The sequence below is a fragment of the Leguminivora glycinivorella genome, chromosome 4 (genome assembly GCF_023078275.1).
Source record: "Leguminivora glycinivorella isolate SPB_JAAS2020 chromosome 4, LegGlyc_1.1, whole genome shotgun sequence".
Classification (NCBI taxonomy): domain Eukaryota; kingdom Metazoa; phylum Arthropoda; class Insecta; order Lepidoptera; family Tortricidae; genus Leguminivora; species Leguminivora glycinivorella.
In genome coordinates this window covers 8,596,042-8,617,059 of record NC_062974.1, presented here as the reverse complement: position 1 = coordinate 8,617,059, position 21,018 = coordinate 8,596,042, and the positions used below count along the sequence as shown (strand labels likewise).

The 21,018-nt window shown below is 38.2% G+C and overlaps 2 protein-coding genes across 2 annotated transcripts in view; both read right to left on the bottom strand.

Moving 5' to 3' along the window:
- Positions 1-420: 420 nt before the first annotated feature.
- On the bottom strand, positions 421-6,527 carry LOC125225704 (voltage-dependent calcium channel subunit alpha-2/delta-4-like). Its single transcript, XM_048129534.1, has 18 exons — positions 6,420-6,527; positions 6,173-6,283; positions 5,762-6,041; positions 5,157-5,680; positions 4,847-5,072; positions 4,447-4,583; positions 4,336-4,374; positions 4,120-4,254; positions 3,786-3,860; positions 3,492-3,673; positions 3,198-3,398; positions 2,960-3,111; positions 2,577-2,856; positions 2,179-2,473; positions 1,694-1,927; positions 1,507-1,609; positions 1,013-1,431; positions 421-608 (listed from the first exon to the last, which is right to left on the bottom strand). The coding sequence occupies exons 1-18, from the start codon at positions 6,525-6,527 to the stop codon at positions 498-500; spliced, it is 3,612 nt and encodes a 1,203-aa protein (XP_047985491.1). The 3' UTR covers positions 421-497.
- Positions 6,528-9,016: 2,489 nt separating this feature from the next.
- Positions 9,017-21,018, bottom strand: part of LOC125225130 (voltage-dependent calcium channel subunit alpha-2/delta-3-like) — a 44,561-nt gene continuing 32,559 nt past the window's right edge. Inside the window, exons 13-19 of the mRNA XM_048128698.1 lie at positions 14,311-14,459; positions 13,331-13,616; positions 12,851-13,163; positions 12,426-12,659; positions 12,151-12,247; positions 11,672-12,072; positions 9,017-9,176 (exon numbers count right to left, since the gene is read on the bottom strand). Coding sequence (XP_047984655.1) covers positions 9,069-9,176; positions 11,672-12,072; positions 12,151-12,247; positions 12,426-12,659; positions 12,851-13,163; positions 13,331-13,616; positions 14,311-14,459 — 1,588 coding nt within the window. The 3' untranslated portion in view covers positions 9,017-9,068. The remainder of the gene's footprint in view (positions 9,177-11,671; positions 12,073-12,150; positions 12,248-12,425; positions 12,660-12,850; positions 13,164-13,330; positions 13,617-14,310; positions 14,460-21,018) is intronic.

The window sequence follows — 21,018 nt, the reverse complement described above, 5'->3', positions numbered from 1 at the left end:
GATCTTTATTGTATCTATGTTAGGTACTTGCATTCATATTATAAAATATAAATGATACTCGTATTTCTGATACGAAATTATAAACAATATGTGAGTGTGTTTAGTAAAACGTCCCACTTTGTCGGTTACCATTAAGGCGAGATTTACTTGTATCTTTATATCAATTAAACTGACAAAGCTGCTTTATAGCAATCGACAAAGTGGGACGTTCTCCCTTGCACACTCACATATGTGTAGGTATGGAAACGTTTTAAAGTTTTGTAAAGATGTTTGAGGGTTCATTCTTAATTCACTACAATGTAGTAATAATTGTACTTATATTCATTGTTTTTTATAAAAGATAAGCCAAAGTGTAGTTATTCAGTTTTGAATTTCCTATTCAATTACATTTTTAAGTACCTTATCAAGACAAACAGTAACTTCATTAATAAATTTTATTGGATATTACAATAGCAAACAATAGTAGGTATAAATATGAGGAACAAACAAATAAACTATCAACAGAACAGTAATCTGGATCCAAGGGCACTCAGTAACGTCGAAAATGCAATGAACTTAGGAGTGGACACTGATGTGGTCGCTAATCCGCATATTGATGAATTTGCTTCCTGAAAATAAATAAAAAATCTTATAAACAATTACCTATTTATAAAGGCGATAAAAACTTACATAAATAAACATACTCCCACATGGGGTAGACAGTGCAAATGAAACTGTAAGTTTCAGTGCCACTCTTGGCACTAATTAAGGGGTTGAGAGAATACGAAATTGTGACGGGAGGAAAGGGGGTGGTAAAATTCTTAATCCTCAACGGTAGCGAATAATAATTGATAATATATATTTGCAAAATGTCGTTACAACGTAAACATGTCTTAAGAGAGATTCCGTCTTTATAACCTAAATGCCAAATTTGGAAAAAACTATTCAGATGACGTCTATGTCAAATCCTGTTTGAAAAATTACATAGAAAAAAGGTACAACTGTTGTAAATTAAATGAGAATAAATACTTACTAATTCATGGTATGTAAAACATCCCTCGAGTCTTCGCCGCGGCAGCATGCCCAGCCCCAGTTTGTGGCACGGTTCGCGGCTTTCTGTAGAGTTCGGTGTCGGCTCCGGCTTCGTCTTCGGCGGTTTCTCGCAACTCTCACTGAAATTCTCATGCTCCACCTTCTCAATCACCACCAACAGCAAATTTGTATGGTCCACGTAGGACACCCAGTATGGAGGATTGCATTCCCCTTCTTTATCTTCGAAGGTAACTGGGTTGTCTTTAACAGTCTTCAAGAAGTGCGTCTGGTTCAATATGTAAAGGCTAATCCGATGGTCACAAGAAAACGTTATCTCTTCTTCTATAGATTCTATTGGTTCATTTTGTACTTCATTATGAGTTTCTGGCGCTGTTGTTGTTGTGACATCAATGTAATCTTCTGCAAAATAATATATGTATTTAGTTTATTTAGTCTTGGAGAATCTAATTACTAACTTGTATCATAAGAAATTACCGTATTCAAAAATCACGTTTGCATATGCGTATTGATTCCAGTGGTATAGATCACCCAATAGTATTAAAAATTCCATTAGTAACCACTTTATTAATGTGAATGGCTGAAAATTTAAAGGAATAAAATTTTACATCTGCGTAATTCAACTTTAATTGAACAATTGTTACAAATATTTCGTTTAAATTACCGTGCTTAGTGTCCACGAACAGTTAGGATCGCCCAACATTGAATCAGGGCATAAAGTCTGATAGTTAAACACCTCGACATGCTCAAATATCTCCTTGTATATGAGCGACTGCAATACTAAAGGATGGATGACACCGAAGAACTGACCCACGTCATTCTGATCCATAGACATCACCACGTAACCTGAACTGTCTATGATGTAACATTCGTAGTCGCTGCTATTGCATGATAAACCCTGAAATTAATAAAATCAGTTTATTAATGTTTCTTTCGTTCGTGAAATAAATTTCTAGGACAATTTGGGTTGATTTGAACAATAATTTTCTGTAAAAGGTTGAAAGTTGGTATGTATTTGACAGTCGATTGTGCTCTTCATTCGTGCATTTACTTTTGGAAATCGTGTTTTTCGTTATTCTAACTAAAGTTTATTGAACATCAACTTAGTAGGCTTTTGGTAACCACATTATATCATTTTAAGCAACTTACACTGTCCCCTGTTGAAATATCCATAAATCTGTCTCGAAATTGCGAATGTGAAAATTGGAACCCCACGACGGAAGCTGGCGTGTCACTTGAATTTTCTGTATAGAAAATAGCGTAACTTGCAGTAAGGGTTATGTCACCATCATCATTGGTAACTGGAGGCCGGTACTTTATAGCCGGGTCGAGGACTGGCAACGGTGAAGCAACGACAAGGGACTCTGTATTAATCATGCTCTGAAGAACCGCGGCTTTATAAGGTGTTATTTCTATTGATGTTGCGTAATAATCACCGAGCACTCTAAAAACAAGAACATTTTAATATGAGTAAATAAATTTTATATTTTCATTTTTAAAAGATTGGTGTAGTACTTAATTAAAATATTTCTCAAAAAACTACGTACTTCCCAGAGTAGTTTTTATGTGGGTAACCATTGTCGTCTACCCATTCATTCTTGTTGTCATCATATAGATAGTGCCATCTGGTAAACCCACTTGATGTCATAATGAATCTCACGGTAACGCTGTATTTCTTGGTCATTTCGACGTCGTGTTTAGTATAGTCTGACCAGTTGTGGAAGTACGGGTATGAAAGCTTCGCATCGAAGACTAATTGTTTGACTAAATCTTCATTGCAGTAATAATCGTCTTGATCGATAGGCGTCTGAGCGTCTCCACAGTGAGCTCGAAAAGTAAAAAAATATATTTTCAAGTTGGTCACTTCCTTTATAAATTTTTATCATGACTGACGCATGCATGTATTTATTAAATTCATAATTTTACTTACTTTCTACCGAGAATTCATTGGAGGTTTCTTCCTGATATTGTTTTCTAGTTACGTCAATTTCGTCCTTTGATATATTGACCAAGAACTTCCAGACCTCTATTTCAGGACTATCAGATTCGTGACCCTCCAAATAATGGTATTTGCAATAAACCCTAAAACAGAAAATAACATTAGGTTTAATACAATACAAGTGAAAAGTTCGGCCACTTTGTATACATATAATGAATAGGTAGTTTACCAATCAGGATGGACCCTGTAGTTGTATCTAAAGAAGTCTGTCACATTGAACGCAGTGTGATCCTCTTGCGTAGGTTCAAGAGGATTGCTATTAAGCACCAATTCCGTATCACCGTATCCCACTGGAAGAGAGATGCCCATCGAGAATGGAGTTCCCACCAGCTCGTTGAAGAAGTAGTCATGTTTGACTCGCGATATCCTCCTGGATTAATATTAATTTGAAATTAAATACTCTCAAGTACATATAAATATAATCCACACGGATCCACGTGGATGTTGGTTTTAAAATAACTACCTCATATCGTCATAATGGAAGAGCACTTCAACATTAGTCATCCTTCCGCTTACCGCCTCGGTGAGGTTTTCTCTTAACCATTTGATCTCATCGCCCAGTTCGCGAGAATCTTTTCCATCGTCTACTTGTTCCACCTCAACAAAGTCAACGCTGTTGTAGTTCACTTGAAGAGCTCCATTGATCTGTAAATTATTTGATATACCTATGTAGTACTTTTTAGGGTTCCGTATTTATTCGTTTTTACATAAGAATCTCTAGAGATTTGTTTCTGATTTGAAGTATCTAGATACTTACAGAAGTTTTTAATAGCGGATGTAGCAAAAGATATCCATTGTTACTAACAATGAATGAGTACCCGTTAACACCAAGCTGAAACAGAACATATAACTATAATTATAGCATTAGTGTGATTAAACTAATTAGGCTTAAGTTTCAATTCTGAAGGAGTAGATTAATTGTCCAGATAAGTGTCTACGTACCTGTTTGGATACTATGATAACAATAATTATGTCTACATGGCAAAATAATCTTATTCTAGGCCAATTATATCTTCTCGGCGACGTGATTATAATATTCCAAACTAACGCTTCATGTATGATTTGAATACCTTTAAATTACTGAGAATTACCTGGTTAGGTTGTGCTAACTTAGCGATGCTGTCGATGGGAACATCGGTGCCAGCCACTCCGAGTAACGTGGCATTTTCGTTGTATTTGTCGAACGCGGGGATTGCCACAGAAGTCACCAACTTATCCTCATCAGGCTGCAATTCCAAATTTAATGCTACATGTTGCCTTTAATGTCTTTATATTTCAGAAAGTATTTAAAGAAAAATAGAACTTACCTTGGTAACGTCTGGGCTAACTCCCCATTCATATGTTCTCTGTAAAAGTAACCGCGATGTTTTATGAAATGATATAAAGTAATGAGTTTATACAAATTTAAAAATACCTACTGTATGATCCATACTAGCATGTGTCCATGTAGGAGGTGGCTCTGAACCATTCAGAATCATAGGCAAAGCTATCACATTGATGTACTTGAGCACTTGCTGCTGGACTTCCTCCACAGAGTGGATGTGGACGAAGTAACCTGGAGAAATGCAAAATACCAGATTTGCGATACAGTAAGCGCCGATTATATCAGATTATTTAGTAACCAAATATTATTGGCAGCTGGACATATCGTTAATCTGGAATTTTGCCAGTTTGGTGTTTAGGGAAGGGACAACGTGCAAGTCCTAATGGGAAGACTATGTTCAGGGTTTCAGAAAGAGGAAGTTAATTTTGACTGGACATATTAAAACTATGATACATTACATTTGATCACGGTTTATTTTTAAAATCGCTTCTTACCTCTATTGTAACAGGCCATTTGCTGTAATTCAGCAAGACCTGCCATTTCTCTTCCAATGAGGTAAGTAAATACTCTGACAGGAGTATACATCACTCCATCTATTATCTCTCTGTTGTATTCGTCAAATACTGCAGAAAGGTTTTCGAAAGCGTAATCTGTGATCACCATTACCAATTGATTACAACCTCCGGTACTTGCAACATTGCAGTCGGTTTCATTTCTTCGCTGAAATAGATATCAACTTTAACAAACATCACAAACTTGGCATATCTTGTGTTAATACTCTAGTACTGTAATGGTTCTGCTTACCTCTTTTAACGTAGCGAAGGCCTTTATGTATGCTTTAGTGAAATTAGCAATACCCTGCAGTGGTATCTTGTGATTTTTCCCTTCATCTGTTGGCGTAAGGATATCCATTAAAGTGCCTATATTTTCTTTTGTCGCTTGAACAAGTCCTTCAGAACAATTCATTACTTGGTCAGTGTTATCACTAACAGTGTACACGTTAACGTAATCATTGTTAGATAAGGTATCCAATAGAGATTTTAAAGTTGTCCTTGCCACGTAGTTCTTAAACCCAGTCATGGATCCGGATATATCAAAAAGGACAACGACGTCTTTGGAGCAGGTGGCGGCTTCGATATACCAAGACTGTACCCGGCAGTCATAGGTGTCAGTTTTCCTCATGTTCCAAGGCATTGCTGGGAAAAAACGTAGAATACCATACGTAGTCCCGAAATATTGCCATGACAGAGATGGATCAGCTTGGTAATTTTTTATGAAGACGTCATTGAGCCCTCTTGTCCAATGAATTGCATTTTTTGCGTCGTCGTCTACGGAATAAAATTAGTTAAAGCACCAAACTCACGTAGATTGCAAAACGGTTCTTCAAACAAGATTGATTAGCAAACAACCTTTAAAATATATGTTGGTGGGAATATGCACGCAGCTTCTATTGATGTTAACGGCAATATCATAAAAATGCGAATCATTTTCTAGATAAATCGTTTCATAATGGCGCTTCTCCTTGATAACAAAAGCGGGTTTTTCTGTAACACTTGTAATTAAAGTAGTCTCATTGGTATACTCATCAACAACCATAAATTCTGAGTACTTTGCAGAGCAGTACTGAAAATCTTCGTCGACGGTACCGTTAAACTCTCGTGCTAACTCAATGGCTGTTGCGTGTATGCACTGGAAACAATTAATTCTTACAAAATATCTTAGACTGCACACACTGAGCCTTAATTTAGATTACTGTATAAATTAAGTGAATTAGAAGACGTCTTGTTTCTAGAGGTTTTTTAATCATTTCGAGTACTTACTTTCACTGCGTTTATTTTCTTTGTTAGCATTGTTCCGACTGATGTTAGTGATGATCGTAATATTTGTTCTCCATCTTTCTGTTTGACGCTTGCGTTCATACTTTTGTAATTCTGTAATAATTCTTAAATCTAAGTAAATCCGATGACTACTTTTAGTGGCCTAACTAGGCAAGTTTATAGACAACAATCTTATGATTTTGGCAAAAAATATAGTACGAGTACATTGGTTTACTTAAATTATACTTACAAGTCTTATTTTATCGGCTTTGGTCAAGGCCTGATTAAGTTTCCAAAGCTCCAAACCTAAGGTTCGGCCCCATTCTCTTACTCTAAAACAAAATTTGTATGGATGCATTCATTTGTTTAAGTTATTATTGCTACCTACTTTAACTGTAACTGTGCGCTGTTATATACTGCGTGTTTAATTTGAGGTAGCAGGGTTAGTTTTTCAAAGTAGTGACGGTATCCAATTTAATTTTTGTAGCAATTATAATGCAGAACACTTATAAGATACAAAGTGCTAGGCGGTTTTAATTTATAGACACTAGTCGTGTCGCGAATATCTATTCTTAATAAAGAGCTGAGTTCTATTCTCCCTTCGACGACTAGGTTTAAAATAGGTAACCTACTCAGCTTTAAACGACAATAAATAGTAGGTAGAAAATAATTAGTGGTACTTACATGTCGGCATTTTGTGGCTGCTGACTGGAGACAGGTGGCTCTGGTAATAATATCAAAAGGGCACATAGTGCTAGGCCTCCCTCGCGCATTGCAGATAAGATAACTTTACGATTTAATACACTCAATGATTGCACACAATTAATTTGTTGCAATGATTTTCCAGACCACTTTATTTTGCTTTCATTGAAACTGGTCTACACCACTCGTTATCAACTACAAGAAGTACTTATCAAATATAAAACCTCTCAGGTACACTAGTAATCGTTTTGTACACCTAATAACGGTCATTCGGTATTTTTTATCATATGTTATATATTTTGACATAAGCCTTATTTTAGTCAACGACTGTTTCTAAATATTTAACTGTTTTATTGCATTTAGAATACTTAGTGTTATTTTACTATTTGATGAAAAATCATCAAATTTTATGATAGCTATAAGTAACAAGACCATAGTTCAATCCATTTACTTTAATAATTGGTATTAATCGTAGGCATTCTTTATATATTTCGATGCGTAGATATAGAGCCTATAGATATTGTTGCATTGTCAATTGAAATTAATTACACCGATGGGCACAACTACTGGAACCTGTTTATTTAACTTACATTCATTTACACTTTTCCTTCTCTTACTTTATATTCACGCAAGGTCACTCAGTAACTGTCAGGTTTAAAGTTTTCCGTGGTTTTGAGACGGCACGGCGCGAGCGCGTGTGTCGCGGCCGACGCACGTGCTGCGTCTATTCCGGGCTAGTCGGTGCACTAGCCAGCAATTCTATAGCAATTGCATTATCTCCTAGTTAACTATTAACACCTAGTGTGCGATTAATAGCAGACACTCATGCATCACCAATTCGCAATGATAATATACATATAAGATTGAAATCCTTGTTACAAGAGTTTGGTAAGCGGTGGTTTTAACATCCCCGTATGAGATGGTAATAAAACTAGGTTTTTCTAACTTCTGTCACTTTAAGTCAGAAAGAATAAGGTAGGTATATAATCTTTATAATTGTTGAAAAGTCACTATAGTTTTGTAATGACAACAATGTTTTGGCCACAAGTCAGATGGCACGTAACTTTCAGCTAAGACAAACTGACAAACGGGGCGCTTATAGTTAATTTTGCTTTGCGTGTGATGCCTGCCAAGTTTACAACAGATTGTTATTAACCGGGTCCCTCACGTACAAAATGTCGAAGATCTCGACAGGTTTCGCAGCCTAATAACTAACTGTTCAATGAGCGATATGTAAGTCTTGGCTTTCGTCTTTTTCTCGTCATTTTGGTTCTGCTTTCCAGAAATTTCAAGAAAATTCAGTACTTAGTAATAGTCTGTCTGAAGATCTTGCCACTCCTATTTCTTATGGTAGGTATTCAATAGAGCAGTGTTTTTCAAAGTGTGGGTCGCGACCCCCAGGGGGGTCGCGGCACTCATCCTGGGGGGCCACGAAGTTTAGGTTTAATAGAAACTTATGACAGGCTGATTTGATTTTTTCAAACTTAATAAAGTCAAATTGTCAGCTCACATGAATATGAAGTAGCAAATGGGATCAAGCCATTATTTGAAAACCCAGAACGCACCAATTTAAATGGATACCAACTCCAATTAATTTGCAATCTATTAGATGCTAGTTCCCAAATTTGCTTCTTTCACCGATAATTATTCAAAAAAGGATTCAAAATCCAACTTTTTTAAGAAATATCTTGAGAGTTGTTTTTTTTTCACTTTGCAAGCTCTCCACCATAACAGAAGATATCTGATGATATATCTTGAATGATTTTAGCTATGCAGGGGAAATAATCAAACTGAATATTGTGTAAAGATCTTGTCCACAACTCTATTTTTGCTAGAAATCCGTTAACTCTATCTGCTGTAGGTAATTATGTTTTCATCAAAGACATCGCGGCAAGATACTCGTTTGCCACTTTCAATAGCCAAACGTGGCCAAACACAGTCAGGAAATAAATCTGGAAATTCAGTTTTGTTATACTTCATATAGCTAATATTTGGCAAAGAAACGAGGTATGGGGGTCGCGAAAAAATTAAGGGATCATAAAGGGCCGTGACACCATAAAGTTTGAAAACCACTGCAATAGAGGAACGAATTGAAATGCTGTTTAGTAATTAGGACCACTAAATGAAAGGGCAATGAAAAATAAATAATAATGCAACAACATTTATTTGCGCTAGTAACAAAGTAACAAGTTGTCTATTAGCAAAGCATCGCGCACACGAAGGTAGTCAGCAAAGTTGCCAGGGCTACGAATTTCGGGGCGCCAACGTCCATTGCGGCCAAACTGCATGTTGATGCATTTGCTTCCTGTAAATAATAAAAATAATATTTACTTGTGCGTTTAAGGTCTTTCCATCATATTATACACAACCGATACGAGTAATTAGTGTATTTATTGTAATGCAGTGAGGGTAGGTATATCCAGTTATCCAGTTTAATTATGCTATTACCTACCTTCAGGCTATTTTAATAAGTAAAAATAATTATAACTATAATCTTAAGTACATTACTTTTGATCATTTAGGTTACTTATGAGGCTTAAAACAATTCTAAGATGAAGTTGGCCATGGTCTTTTATTACGCTACGTGATTTTTTAATAGTTCACCTCAGTTTAGTAATTTCAGAGAAAATTTACTGTGATTTACCTTTTCCGATGCAAGCACATCTAGCAAAGCACAACCCTGGTTTGGGGCCGAGTGCCGACGTGCTGAAGCACGGCAACACGAGGCTTTCCTTGCCTGGGCTGATGCTCGACACCGCAAAGCTAGTGACATATCGGATAAGAAGAGAGCCTATAATAGGGCAACCAAGTTCAGTAAGAAGGCTCTACAGAAGGCTCGATTCGACCATATACGCCGGACCGGGAACAAACTAGCTGCTCACCCTACTGGTAGTAAAGCGTTTTGGACCCTAGCGAAATCAGTCGAGTCGAACTTCTGCCGCCCCTCACTACCGCCACTGCTGAAACCAGATGGGTCACTTGCCCACACTGCTGAAGAGAAAGCGAATTTATTTGCATCTATCTTCGCAGAATCTTCGCGTCTAGATGTATGTGGCGCAAAACCTCCTAGTCCACTAGTTTGCGAGACTTCAATGTCGGACATACGCATACGTCAGAAGGAGGTTCGCAAAGTGCTGCAAAATCTGGACGTGAACAAAGCAAGTGGCCCTGACGGTATTTCAGCCATAGTTCTTAAAACCTGTGCACCTGAGCTATGTCCCATCATAACGCGCCTCTTCCGCCTCTCTATGACTACCGGTCAAGTTCCGAAATCTTGGAAGCTTGCTAATGTGCAACCAGTACCGAAAAAGGTAGCCGAGCAGACCCGGCCAACTACAGACCGATTTCGGTCACTTCCATACTCTGTAAGAGTATGGAACGTGTACTGAATAACCGACTCCTGGCATACCTCGAAACGAACGACCTCCTCAGTGACCGACAGTACGGCTTCCGCCGTGGCCGGTCCACTGGAGATCTGTTAGCGTATGCCACACACATCTGGAGTGAGGCCATCGAGAAAAATGGAGAGGCCTTGGCTGTCTCTCTTGATATATCGAAGGCTTTCGATCGGGTCTGGCATGAGGGTCTTATTAGCAAGCTACCGTCCTTCGGTCTTCCCACTAGTCTCTGTAACTGGGTATCTGACTTCCTGAGGGATAGATCGATTCGGGTTGTCATTAATGGCTGCTCGTCCGATCAATTGGCAATAAACGCCGGAGTTCCACAGGGATCTGTGCTTTCAGCGACCCTCTTCCTGCTCCATATTAACGACCTGCTGAAGCCAGGTACGTTCGGATATGCAGATGACACGACGGTTGTAGAAAGCTACATACCCGACTCACGAGCTAGTGGAGTCCAGATTCAGTCGCTCAGGGAGGCAATGGTCGAACGCATGAACGAATCACTGAAGGCAGTCTCCGATTGGGGTGAAGCCAATTTGGTTACGTTCAATGCTAGTAAGACTCAGGCGTGTCTTATCTCTGCTAAAAGGAGTCCATTCCACCTTACTCCTACGTTCCGAGATGTATCCCTTCAGATTACCGACCATCTTGAGCTTCTCGGAATCTCACTGACTTCGAAACTTAACTTCGGCCCACACATTGAGTCGAAAGCTCAGTTAGCTGCAAAAAAGCTGGGCATCCTCAATAAGGTGAGGCATTATTTTACACCTAGGCAGCTGCTCGACCTATACCAAGCACAAGTCCGGTCGTGTGTAGAATATTGTTCTCACCTGTGGGATGGGTCAGCGAAATACCAGCTTGCGGCGCTCGAGTCAGTCGAGAGGAGGGCCAAGAGAATCATCAATGACGACGAGCTAACCAATTCCCGACTTCATAGCCTGGAGCATCGTCGGAAGGTTGCCAGCTTATCGGTATTTTACAGGATACATTTCGGAGAGTGCGCTGAGGAACTGTACAACCTTGTTCCTCCGTCCCCATTTCACCTTAGGACCACCAGACAATCGGCAATGCGACATCGCTTCACGGTTAGTATTCCAAAAATACGCACTAAACGTTTCGCTTCAACATTTATTTTGCGAACCGCCAAGGAGTGGAATGCCCTGCCTGAGTCTGTGTTTCCACATGAGTACAATCCAGGTCTCTTTAAAGCAAGAGTAAATAGGTATCTCATAGGTAAGCGTGATCCACCGTAGACCGCATCATCACTTACCATCAGGTGTGATCGTGGTCAAACGTCTACCTATTCATACTAAAAAAAAAAAAAAAAGACAGACAGATACGTAGCTTTTTTTATAGTTCCTTTTGTAGTACGAAACTTTCGAAATATAGGAATTGTTACCTTTTCGTGATACGTAAAACAGCCTTCCAACCGGCGTCGCGGGAGCTTGCCCAATTCTAACTTATGGCACGGCTCCCGACTTTGTATAGACTTTTCTGTGGCATTCGGTTTCGTCGTTATCGGCTTTTCGCAATCGCTATGAAACTCAAACATTCCCATGTCCTCTACCACCACTAACATTAAATTGGTGTACCGCACGTATGAAGCCCAATAAGGAGGATTGCACTCTCCTCGGTTCTCTTCGTACGTGACTGGGTGATCTTCAGCCGTCTTCAGGAAATGTGTTTGGTTCATTATGTATAGTCTGATGCGATGATCGCAAGAGAATAATTTCTCGTCTTCGTCTACAACTTGGATTGTTTCATTTTTCCCCGTTTCTGGAGCAGTAGTTGTACTTGCAACTGGAAAATAATTCAATTATTAGGCTAGGCATTAGATAATTTGGTCTTCATGTTATAGTATTCTTTATACATACTTACAGTCCTCAGGCATTCCGTAGGCATACTGATTCCAGTTATAGATGTCGCCCAGTAGTATTATAAATTCAGTTAATATCCATTTTAGTAAAGTGAATGGCTGAAACAACGTACTTGATATTACAACGAAGCGCAATAATCTAACGTATATTTTGTGTTTTTATGTAGATTATAATTGTTTATCTAAGTTGACTCTAGCAATATTAATTGTAGTAACAATTAATATCTAGGATTCGTTAGTTCATAAATAAAACATTAAGATTGTATGACGATCTTACCGTTGTGAGCCCCCAAGAGCTGCTAGGTTTAGGATGTAATGAGTCGGGGCACAAGGCTTGATAGTTGAACACTTCAACGTGCTCGAATATTTGTTTGTCAATAAACGACTGCATCACGTAGGGATGAATTTTGCCAAAGAACTGTCCGACCTCATCAGAGTTATTTGATAGAACAACATAACCGGAACTATCAATGACGTAGCAATCATGTTCAACGCCGTTGCACGATAAACTCTGAAAATAAAGATAATAATTTTACTAAATAATTATGTTGCACTGTATCTTGTACCGGCTTTCGTAGCTTATCCATAATTCAGTGTGAGGTATTTTTTTCAGTAAATCAGTGAGATTAAAGTATTAAACCTATATTATACTTCGGATATCATCGTTTCAGCGTAAAACATATATTTGTGAAACTGGCTCACCTTTCCACCCGCCGATTTGGTGATCTGTAAAAAGCTGTCCCAAAAATGTTTGTAGGAGAACTGGAAGCCCACAACGGAAGCAGGAGTATCAATTCCCAAATCTTTATAGAAGATGGCATAACTGGCGGTGATCGTAATGTCGCCGTCTTCATTCTTGACAGAAGGTCGATCCTTTATAGTTTCGTCCAATATTGGTAAACGGGTGGCCACTACAAGCGACTCCCGGTTATGCAGTTTAGTCAGATTGCGTTGAAGTACGGCCGCTTTATAAGGTGTCGTTTCTATTCCGAGGCGGTACTCGTCTCCAAAATTTCTGAAATTAGAATGTGTGATTGATTAAACAGGTAGATAATGATTGTCAATGTCACGTTTTGTAAAACTCCCAGATTTCTTTATATTACGTCCTTGGAATCAACATTGCTTTCAAGGTATTGGTTTATAGCTTAGTTAAAAACGATTTTACAAGTAAACAGTAAATACTTACTCCCAGCATATTTCTTTTCGCCTCGCTCTCCATGCTCATTTACGACTTCATTCTTGTCGTCATCATTTAAATAATGCCATCTTATGAGACCACTGGACGTCATAATGAATCGTACGCTGACATTGTATTTTTCCGCGAGCCAAGCTTCGCGTTTGGTGTGGTCTTTCCAGTCTTTAAAGTATGGAGCTGATAATTTCGCGTCAAATACTAATTGTTTTACTAAATCTTCGTTGCAATAATAATCATCTTTGTCGAGAGTTTCTCTCTTGTCTCCACAGTGCGCTGGAAATATAATAGTACATTACTACAGAGGCCGGGACAAAGGCCTCAGACCTATCCGGCCTCGCTTCGCTCGGCCGTCTATATGTCTTCGGCCGGCAACCCCATTTCCCGCCGAGGTATGTATAGTGCTTTTCTCAAACATGGTATGAAATAAATAAAGTCTACTGAAAATAGTAACTTTGGATGGCTGTATCTCCTAAACGGTGCGTCGTAGCGCAAAAATAATCGAATTTTCGTTCCCCTTTCATACCCCGTATACGCTTATAAAAAACAAAAAGTAAAAAAAATTTTTTAAAAAAAACGAAAAAATTTTTTTTTGTATGAAAACGCACCCAAAATCAAATATTGTCTAGGGCCCGTACCAGTTGCAGTCGGCACGTCTATAAAGCCCCTTATAGTTTTTTTTAATTGGCAAAATACCTGGATGTTATGTCACAATTATCTGTGTTTGGAAATTAAAAAAGAGGACTTTGCCGGCCTTGGCCTGCAAGGTTTGTATGAAATTCCATTATCTATCAATCGTCCTAGCCGCACCTGCAACGTCATACTTCGCTGCCAATTATAAGGCACATAACATCAATATTTCATACCATGTTTGAGAAAAACAATTTGTAGTTATTACTAGCTAGTTTTTACCAACATGTCTGTCACACTGGCATAACATCTGAATAATTTTCTTGATTTATTTACTTACAGTCAACTGCGAAAGCTTGCGATTCAATTTTATACTGAGTTTTTGAAATGTTAAGATCGTTCTTTGATATTCTTACTAAGAACTTCCATATTTCTATTTCGGGGGTTTCTGATTCATGCCCCTCCAAGTAATGATATTTGCAATAAACCCTGAAACAAATAAAAATATGTTTTAGTACAAAAAATTGGACACGAGTAAATTGGGTAAGTAACTTTTCGAAGTTATGTCTTGCTGTTTCTCCTTTATGATTATATTGATTATATGTATACATATATGGTTGACCAGTATGCTAGCGGTAAAAGCGTGCGACTTTCAATCCGAAGGTCGCGGGTTCGAACCCCGGCTCGTACCAATGAGTTTTTCGGAAATGTGCGAACTGTCATTTGATATTTGCCAGTTACTTTTCGGTGAAGAAAAACATTGTGAGGAAACCGGACTAATTCTAATAATAAGGCCTAGTTACCCTTTAGGTTGGAAGGTCAGATGGCAGTCACTTTCGTTAAACTAGTGCCTACGCCAATTCTTGGAATTAGTTGTCACAGCGGACCCCAGGCTCCCATGAGCCGCGGCAAATGCTGGGATAACGCAAGGCTTATTCAAATGAAATTAAGAATACAATATACTATTGGGTTGGTAAGAAAGTAATGAGCGATCGATTGAATTCCACATAAAATTTTTGAGAGAGTTCTAGAATCTTCTATGGTCGAAAGTATATAAAGGGCGAGTCGCACAGTTTCTCGTCAGTCATTCACTAGCTGTCGCCGAGCTAATATAAGGAAGGAAATGGACGAATTAAAAGTGCATGTAAGGCATTGCTTACTATACGAATTTCAGTCTGGCCATTCAGCCGCCGAAGCAGTGCGTAATATATGCCAGCGTGTTGCTCCTGAAGTTGTGTCTGAGGCCACGGCGAAACGATGGTTCCAGCGGTTTCGTAGTGGCGACTTTTCATTATCAGATCAACCTAAGTCTGGTCGACCGGTGAAGATTGATGTAGCCAAATTAAAAACCTTAATTGAAGGAGATCCGAGGCTAACGAGTCGTACTCTTGCTACCGAGTTAGGCTGCTCTCATGTCACCATAGAAACACATTTACACGAGTTGGGAAAAAACCACAAATACAGTGTTTGGATACCGCATGAACTTGATAGAGATCAACTAAACCGCCGTGCCGATATCTGCATACAACTTCTGTCTTTTCGCCGCACATTCAACTGGTTGGACCATCTTATCACTGGAGATGAAAAATGGGTCTTATATATAAATCACACCCGCAAACGTCAGTGGCTAGCTCCAAACGAAAAAGGAATAGAGGCACCAAAAACAGAGCCTCACCCGAAAAAAGTTATGCTGTCCGTTTGGTGGGATATTCATGGTATTATTCACTGGGAACTCCTACCAAGTGGAATGACTGTTACCGCATCAGTATACTGTAATCAGCTTGAAAATTTAAAGCAAAAAATCTGTCAGAATCGTCCACAGCATGCTAAAGTTTTTTTCTTACACGACAATGCTCGCCCACACATTGCAAAAGTGACTCGGCTAAAGCTATTGGAGCTAGGTTGGAAAGTGATACCTCATCCACCGTACTCTCCAGACTTGGCACCTACGGATTACGCATTGTTCAGATCGCTAAGCAATGCCTTGAATGAAAAAAAGTTCGATGATCAAGCCCATCTACGACAGTACATAGCTGAGTTTTTTGAATCTAAACCTAAGAACTTCTTCGCCGATGCTATTCATTCTTTACCAGAACGATGGAGACAAGTAGTAGATAACGAAGGCCGTTATATTTTTGATAAATGATTAAAATAATAAATTAAATAAAAATTACAATATTGGGTATGATTCGCTCATTACTTTCTTACCAACCCAATACAAACACTCTTTGTAGAGGAAACAATACAGTGACTATACACAGCGACTAAGAGGTAATTTAATATGTATGTCAGCGATTGTTAATATATGTATGTCTCCGAAATATATTTTCCATCTGATGTAAAACTTGACAGATGAGTTTTCAAAATGATACAGTTAAATTTTGCTATATAGCTACTGATATCCTTATACCTTAAGTTAATTTAACTTAGGTATTACAATATTAGATCATTCTTATGTTATGTGTTGCACCTCGGGTCAGGGCCTTATCACACTTGCGATTTGCAGGTGATTTGAAAGCGAAGCGAGTTCGCCGCGAGTGCGCAGCATGTTCGTCGCGATATCCATTCCAACAGTATTTGAATCATTAAATAAACATTAAATAAATGTCATATACAAAGAAAAAGTGACCAAGGCCTCCAAGTGTTCCGAGCTGGAATCGAACCAGCGTACTCCGTTAACCGGACGGATGCCTGTAAAACCACTCGGCCATCGGATCACGAAAGCAAGGGTCGAAATTTCCAAGTATATGACACAATTACTGAAGGCTTGGCGCCCCCAATTAATTAATTAATTAAATTATTATTTAATGTTTATAGTATAATAGTAGTGTTACTACTTAAAAAATACAAATTAAAATATTTTCAAATGAGAATAATTTAATTTGTTCTAAGAGTATTTGAATCTTCCGACGGTGCCATCCCGTTAAGCAAGCAGAACTTGCGGTAACATTGCTCAATGCTACACCTGGGAGCTTGAAACTTACAATTGCAAGCTTGTAACGTTAGAGCAATGTTTGAGCTATATTGATGTTAAACGCTTTCGGCCGCGCTGTAGATAAACCCTGTAAGTTTCCCAGATCGGAATTTTACAACTTTCTATAACTTTGAATAGCAATGTTGCTGATACATTGAAATATAAACTTACTAGAAAGTTATGACGAAAACTTTTAAGAAGTTCATTTTTGTACATTGCAACAATAGCACATATGCAACTTGTGCGTAACTTACACGCTATTCATTACGGCAAGGTTACATTTGTAATAAACCAAAAAGTTTGAAATTGTATGTTATATAAATTTTTCACTGGCACCTTTTAATAAGTTACAAATGTAACATTGCTTTAACAACTCTAGTGAAGTTGCTTGCAAGTTACACTTGTAATGTACCTAAAAGTAGCGCTCATAATGTTTCTGGTATATAACCATTTGGTATGTTGTGTCAATAAATCACTGGCAACTTACTAGTTTAGTCAAAAAATAATATTGCTAGAACTTGCTAATTGCACGTCATGAGAAAGTAACTCGTGAATCGTTCGCACAACATTTCATAGGGATATTGCAGGGAAATTAATTTTTGTGGTTGATAGGACGTCGCAAATACAAATGCACGCAAGGTGCTCTGCGAGCTGCGTGCGGACCGCAGCGAGCCTGGGCGGGCGGGCGGGCTCGCCCAGGCTCGCTGCTGTTCGTGTGCAGCTTAATAACTAGAAACAAATAAAGTCAAACTTTAAAAATACCACACACAAAAATCATTGATGTTTATAAAACAAAAACATGGATATACAGCCAACATAATTTATTTCATTTTTTTCTTTTAACCCTTCAGACCAAACCAGCACCATACTAATGTACAATGATAATACTTATTTATACTAATGGTGTTACATATTTGAATTGACAATGACATATCTATTATAATACACACAAACACATTTTAAAACAGTGTGCGTGAATACTACTACTATTATTTAGTGCCTAAAAAATCGAAAAAATCAAGGTTTTGTTCTCCACTGTTTCGTTCTCCAAAACCTAACCAATCGTAATCAAATGTTTAAATCTGGATGATAAAGATTGTCTGTGTCGGACTGTTTAGTTTTTTGGACAGTCGATGTCAGATTTGAATAGGTACCACGCCTATCTTTGCAGCTGTGTCAAAATAAAATCAAAAGAAGCAAAACAGTCAGACACAATATGAAGTATTGGTAAAAGGGGCATTCCACGAGAATGTCCTGTACAAAATACAATTATTCTAATACTTCTGACAACGCTAAGAAAGCGATTTTGTGCCTGACCATCTTTCATGACTTAAGAGTATTTTCTCGAGCTTCACTGACTTGATTGGAATAGCTGCCTTATATACGTATTTCGTAAAGGATATTCTCGTGGAATGCACTAAAAACCAAGCTCTAACTTAAAAAAAAAACCAATGAAAGATACAGTCGAGAATATTTGTATGAAGAAATTACTATTCCTGTTTCCTCTTAACTAATACGCACATAAGTTTTCATGAAAACATGTTTTTTAAATCATAAATACAAAATACAAACATTTATTCAGCAAGTAGGCCACAAGGGCTCTTATACACGTCACTAGCCACAGCACATGAAATATACATAATAATATGTTTAAACTTTCAGACTGAAATACATGATAAACATTTACATTACATAACATGAAAAACATTCAGATATAAATAAATACAACAGCCAATACCTGGGTACACTTTAAATTGAAGTCTAGTCTCGATGGAGTTTTAATAAGCTTTATAGTCAGTGATCGGAATAGGCAGAGTACATTTACCTACACTTGGTAGAACATATAAAAAGTAGATTTCCTTACGACATTTTTTTTTGCGTAACTAACGTCCCGGGAACCTACCGTAATAGGCTAGTTTCCTATAGTTAAAATAAAATATTTTATGCAGTGCACGAAATAAAGCACCACATAATTAGAAGAAAAATATGGACAGTAGTTATTTTTAAACACAATTTTTATTTAATAAGTCAAAGAGAAAGATATAAAGTAAATGAATTGACCGTGACGTCACTCCTCAGTATTTCATAGTAATTCCATATTAGCAAATCGTTTTGACAGTTCATAAAAAGAAGCTGATTTGACTAGTAGGAAACTAGCCTATTAATATAGTTCTAAATAGGTCAAAATACACTGCAAACTGACCTAACTCGAAAATAAAATATTAAAAAAAAACGTTAAACTAATGTCCACTAACTTTTTAACAGATAAATAGTTAATTAAAGAAATTTAAAAACCGTGACGAGTGGCGGAAAACAGGGTAGCACGCCCAACTTTTAACTGCCTGTCGGGGGAAATAATTCGTGTATAAGCGAATTTTGGCATAGTTGTAGAGAATGGTGTCTTAATTCACGTACTCAAAGTACTCTTGGGTCGGGGTGGTAATGGTAGTATGGAGGGGAAAAGACGGACAATAATAGTAAATTGTACTAACGAGAGTAAGTTGGCTTGCTGGAGCGATTTAAAGAGTCGAGTTAGTAATATTCATACTTCCCGAGTAACGCACAATGTTTTTCATCACACTTGCATTATAAAAAAAAATCTTCCCTGTCCATCTTTTCCTATCCATATTTCATGATCCCAGATAAAAAGTGAACATATTTTTCTTTGTAGAGAATTTTCTGAAGATTACTTGAGTCTTGAAACATTTTTTGCTACGTGGCACAGTTTAAGAAGTATTCACGAAAAACTAAAAAAAAGGGACTTTTTCCACTCCCCCTCTACCCGTTATCTCCACCCAAACCCCGAGTACTTTGAGAATGTGGATTAAGACACCATTCCCTACAATTATACCAAAATTCGCTTATACACGAATTAATTCCGATGAGGTAGGCTTCGTTGAGTGTGCTAGGGGAGGCCTTTGCTCAGCTGTGGGACACAATATAGGCTGTTAAAATAGTATCTTACGACGTTTTTCAGTACAGATGAGCCTCCGAACGAGACTTCGGAGTCCGAAGTTTCGACCTGGCATATAATGAACCACTTCTCGCACTAGTGCGTAAAAAAACCACCATCTGTACTGAAAAAATAGTTAATTGTTTTACAAGGGGGCAAAGTTATTGTTTAACTGCACGTGCCAATATTGATACTCGAGCAAGCGAAAGATTCCAATATGGCAAAATAGTACATTACGATACAAGTGCGTAAAAAGGAAGTTCGAAACGAGTAGCGATAAATTAAAACACGACCGAAGGGAGTGTTTTAAATCGACACGAGTTACGAATTTCCTTTTCGCACGTGTATCGTACGACGTTTTTCAGTACAGATGAGCCTCCGAAGTTTAGACCTGGCGTATAATGAACCACTTCTCGCACTAGTGCGTAAAAAAAAACCATCTGTACTGAAAAAATACTATCGCAAGGAAGTCATTTCGTTTAAAAATAAATATATCTACTCTGCCTATTCCGATTGCTTATAGTACAAGAACTTATTTAGTTAAAAATAGAATAACTAAGGAACTTATAAATTTGGTCTTCTAGTAAAATTTACCGTGTAACAACATGCACTGTCGTCTGTCTAACACAGTCCGTTCTCTATTGGGAAAAGGTGAATTTTTGAGTAGGGCATTGGCGTTTGGTATGGGTATTATACACGTCCTCCCGAGTCAAACAAGACCGGTAGCCACTTTGAACTCCGTGTCCGAAGGGGGAGAGGGGGTCAAAGTATGGAGCTCCTGCTGCTCAGAAAAAAATTCTGGCCGATTACCTCTGACTATATATGTTACCTCTGACTTGAAGGACGATGCTGATATTGAGCGAGAGCGAAGGGCGTTGTCTGTTAGGGCAAACATGGTGGCCCGCAGGTTTGCTCGTTGCTCCGCTGAAGTTAAGTTAACTCTCTTTAGAGCCTTCTGTACAACTTTCTACACGAGCAGCCTGTGGATCTCCTATACCCAGAAACAGTACAACGCCCTCCGTGTACAGTACAACAATGCCTTCAGGATGCTGATGGGACTGCCCCGCTACTGCAGTGCATCAGGTATGTTTGCCAATGCTAGAGTAGACTGTTTCTACACC

Coding starts and splice junctions, on each gene's coding strand:
- LOC125225704 (XM_048129534.1), bottom strand. CDS start 6,527: ATGCATCCATACAAATTTTGTTTTAGAGTAAGAGAATGGGGCCGAACC. Junction 6,042..6,172: donor AGAAAATAAACGCAGTGAAA/GTAAGTACTCGA, acceptor AATTGTTTCCAG/TGCATACACGCAACAGCCAT. Junction 2,474..2,576: donor CATAAAAACTACTCTGGGAA/GTACGTAGTTTT, acceptor TCTTGTTTTTAG/AGTGCTCGGTGATTATTACG.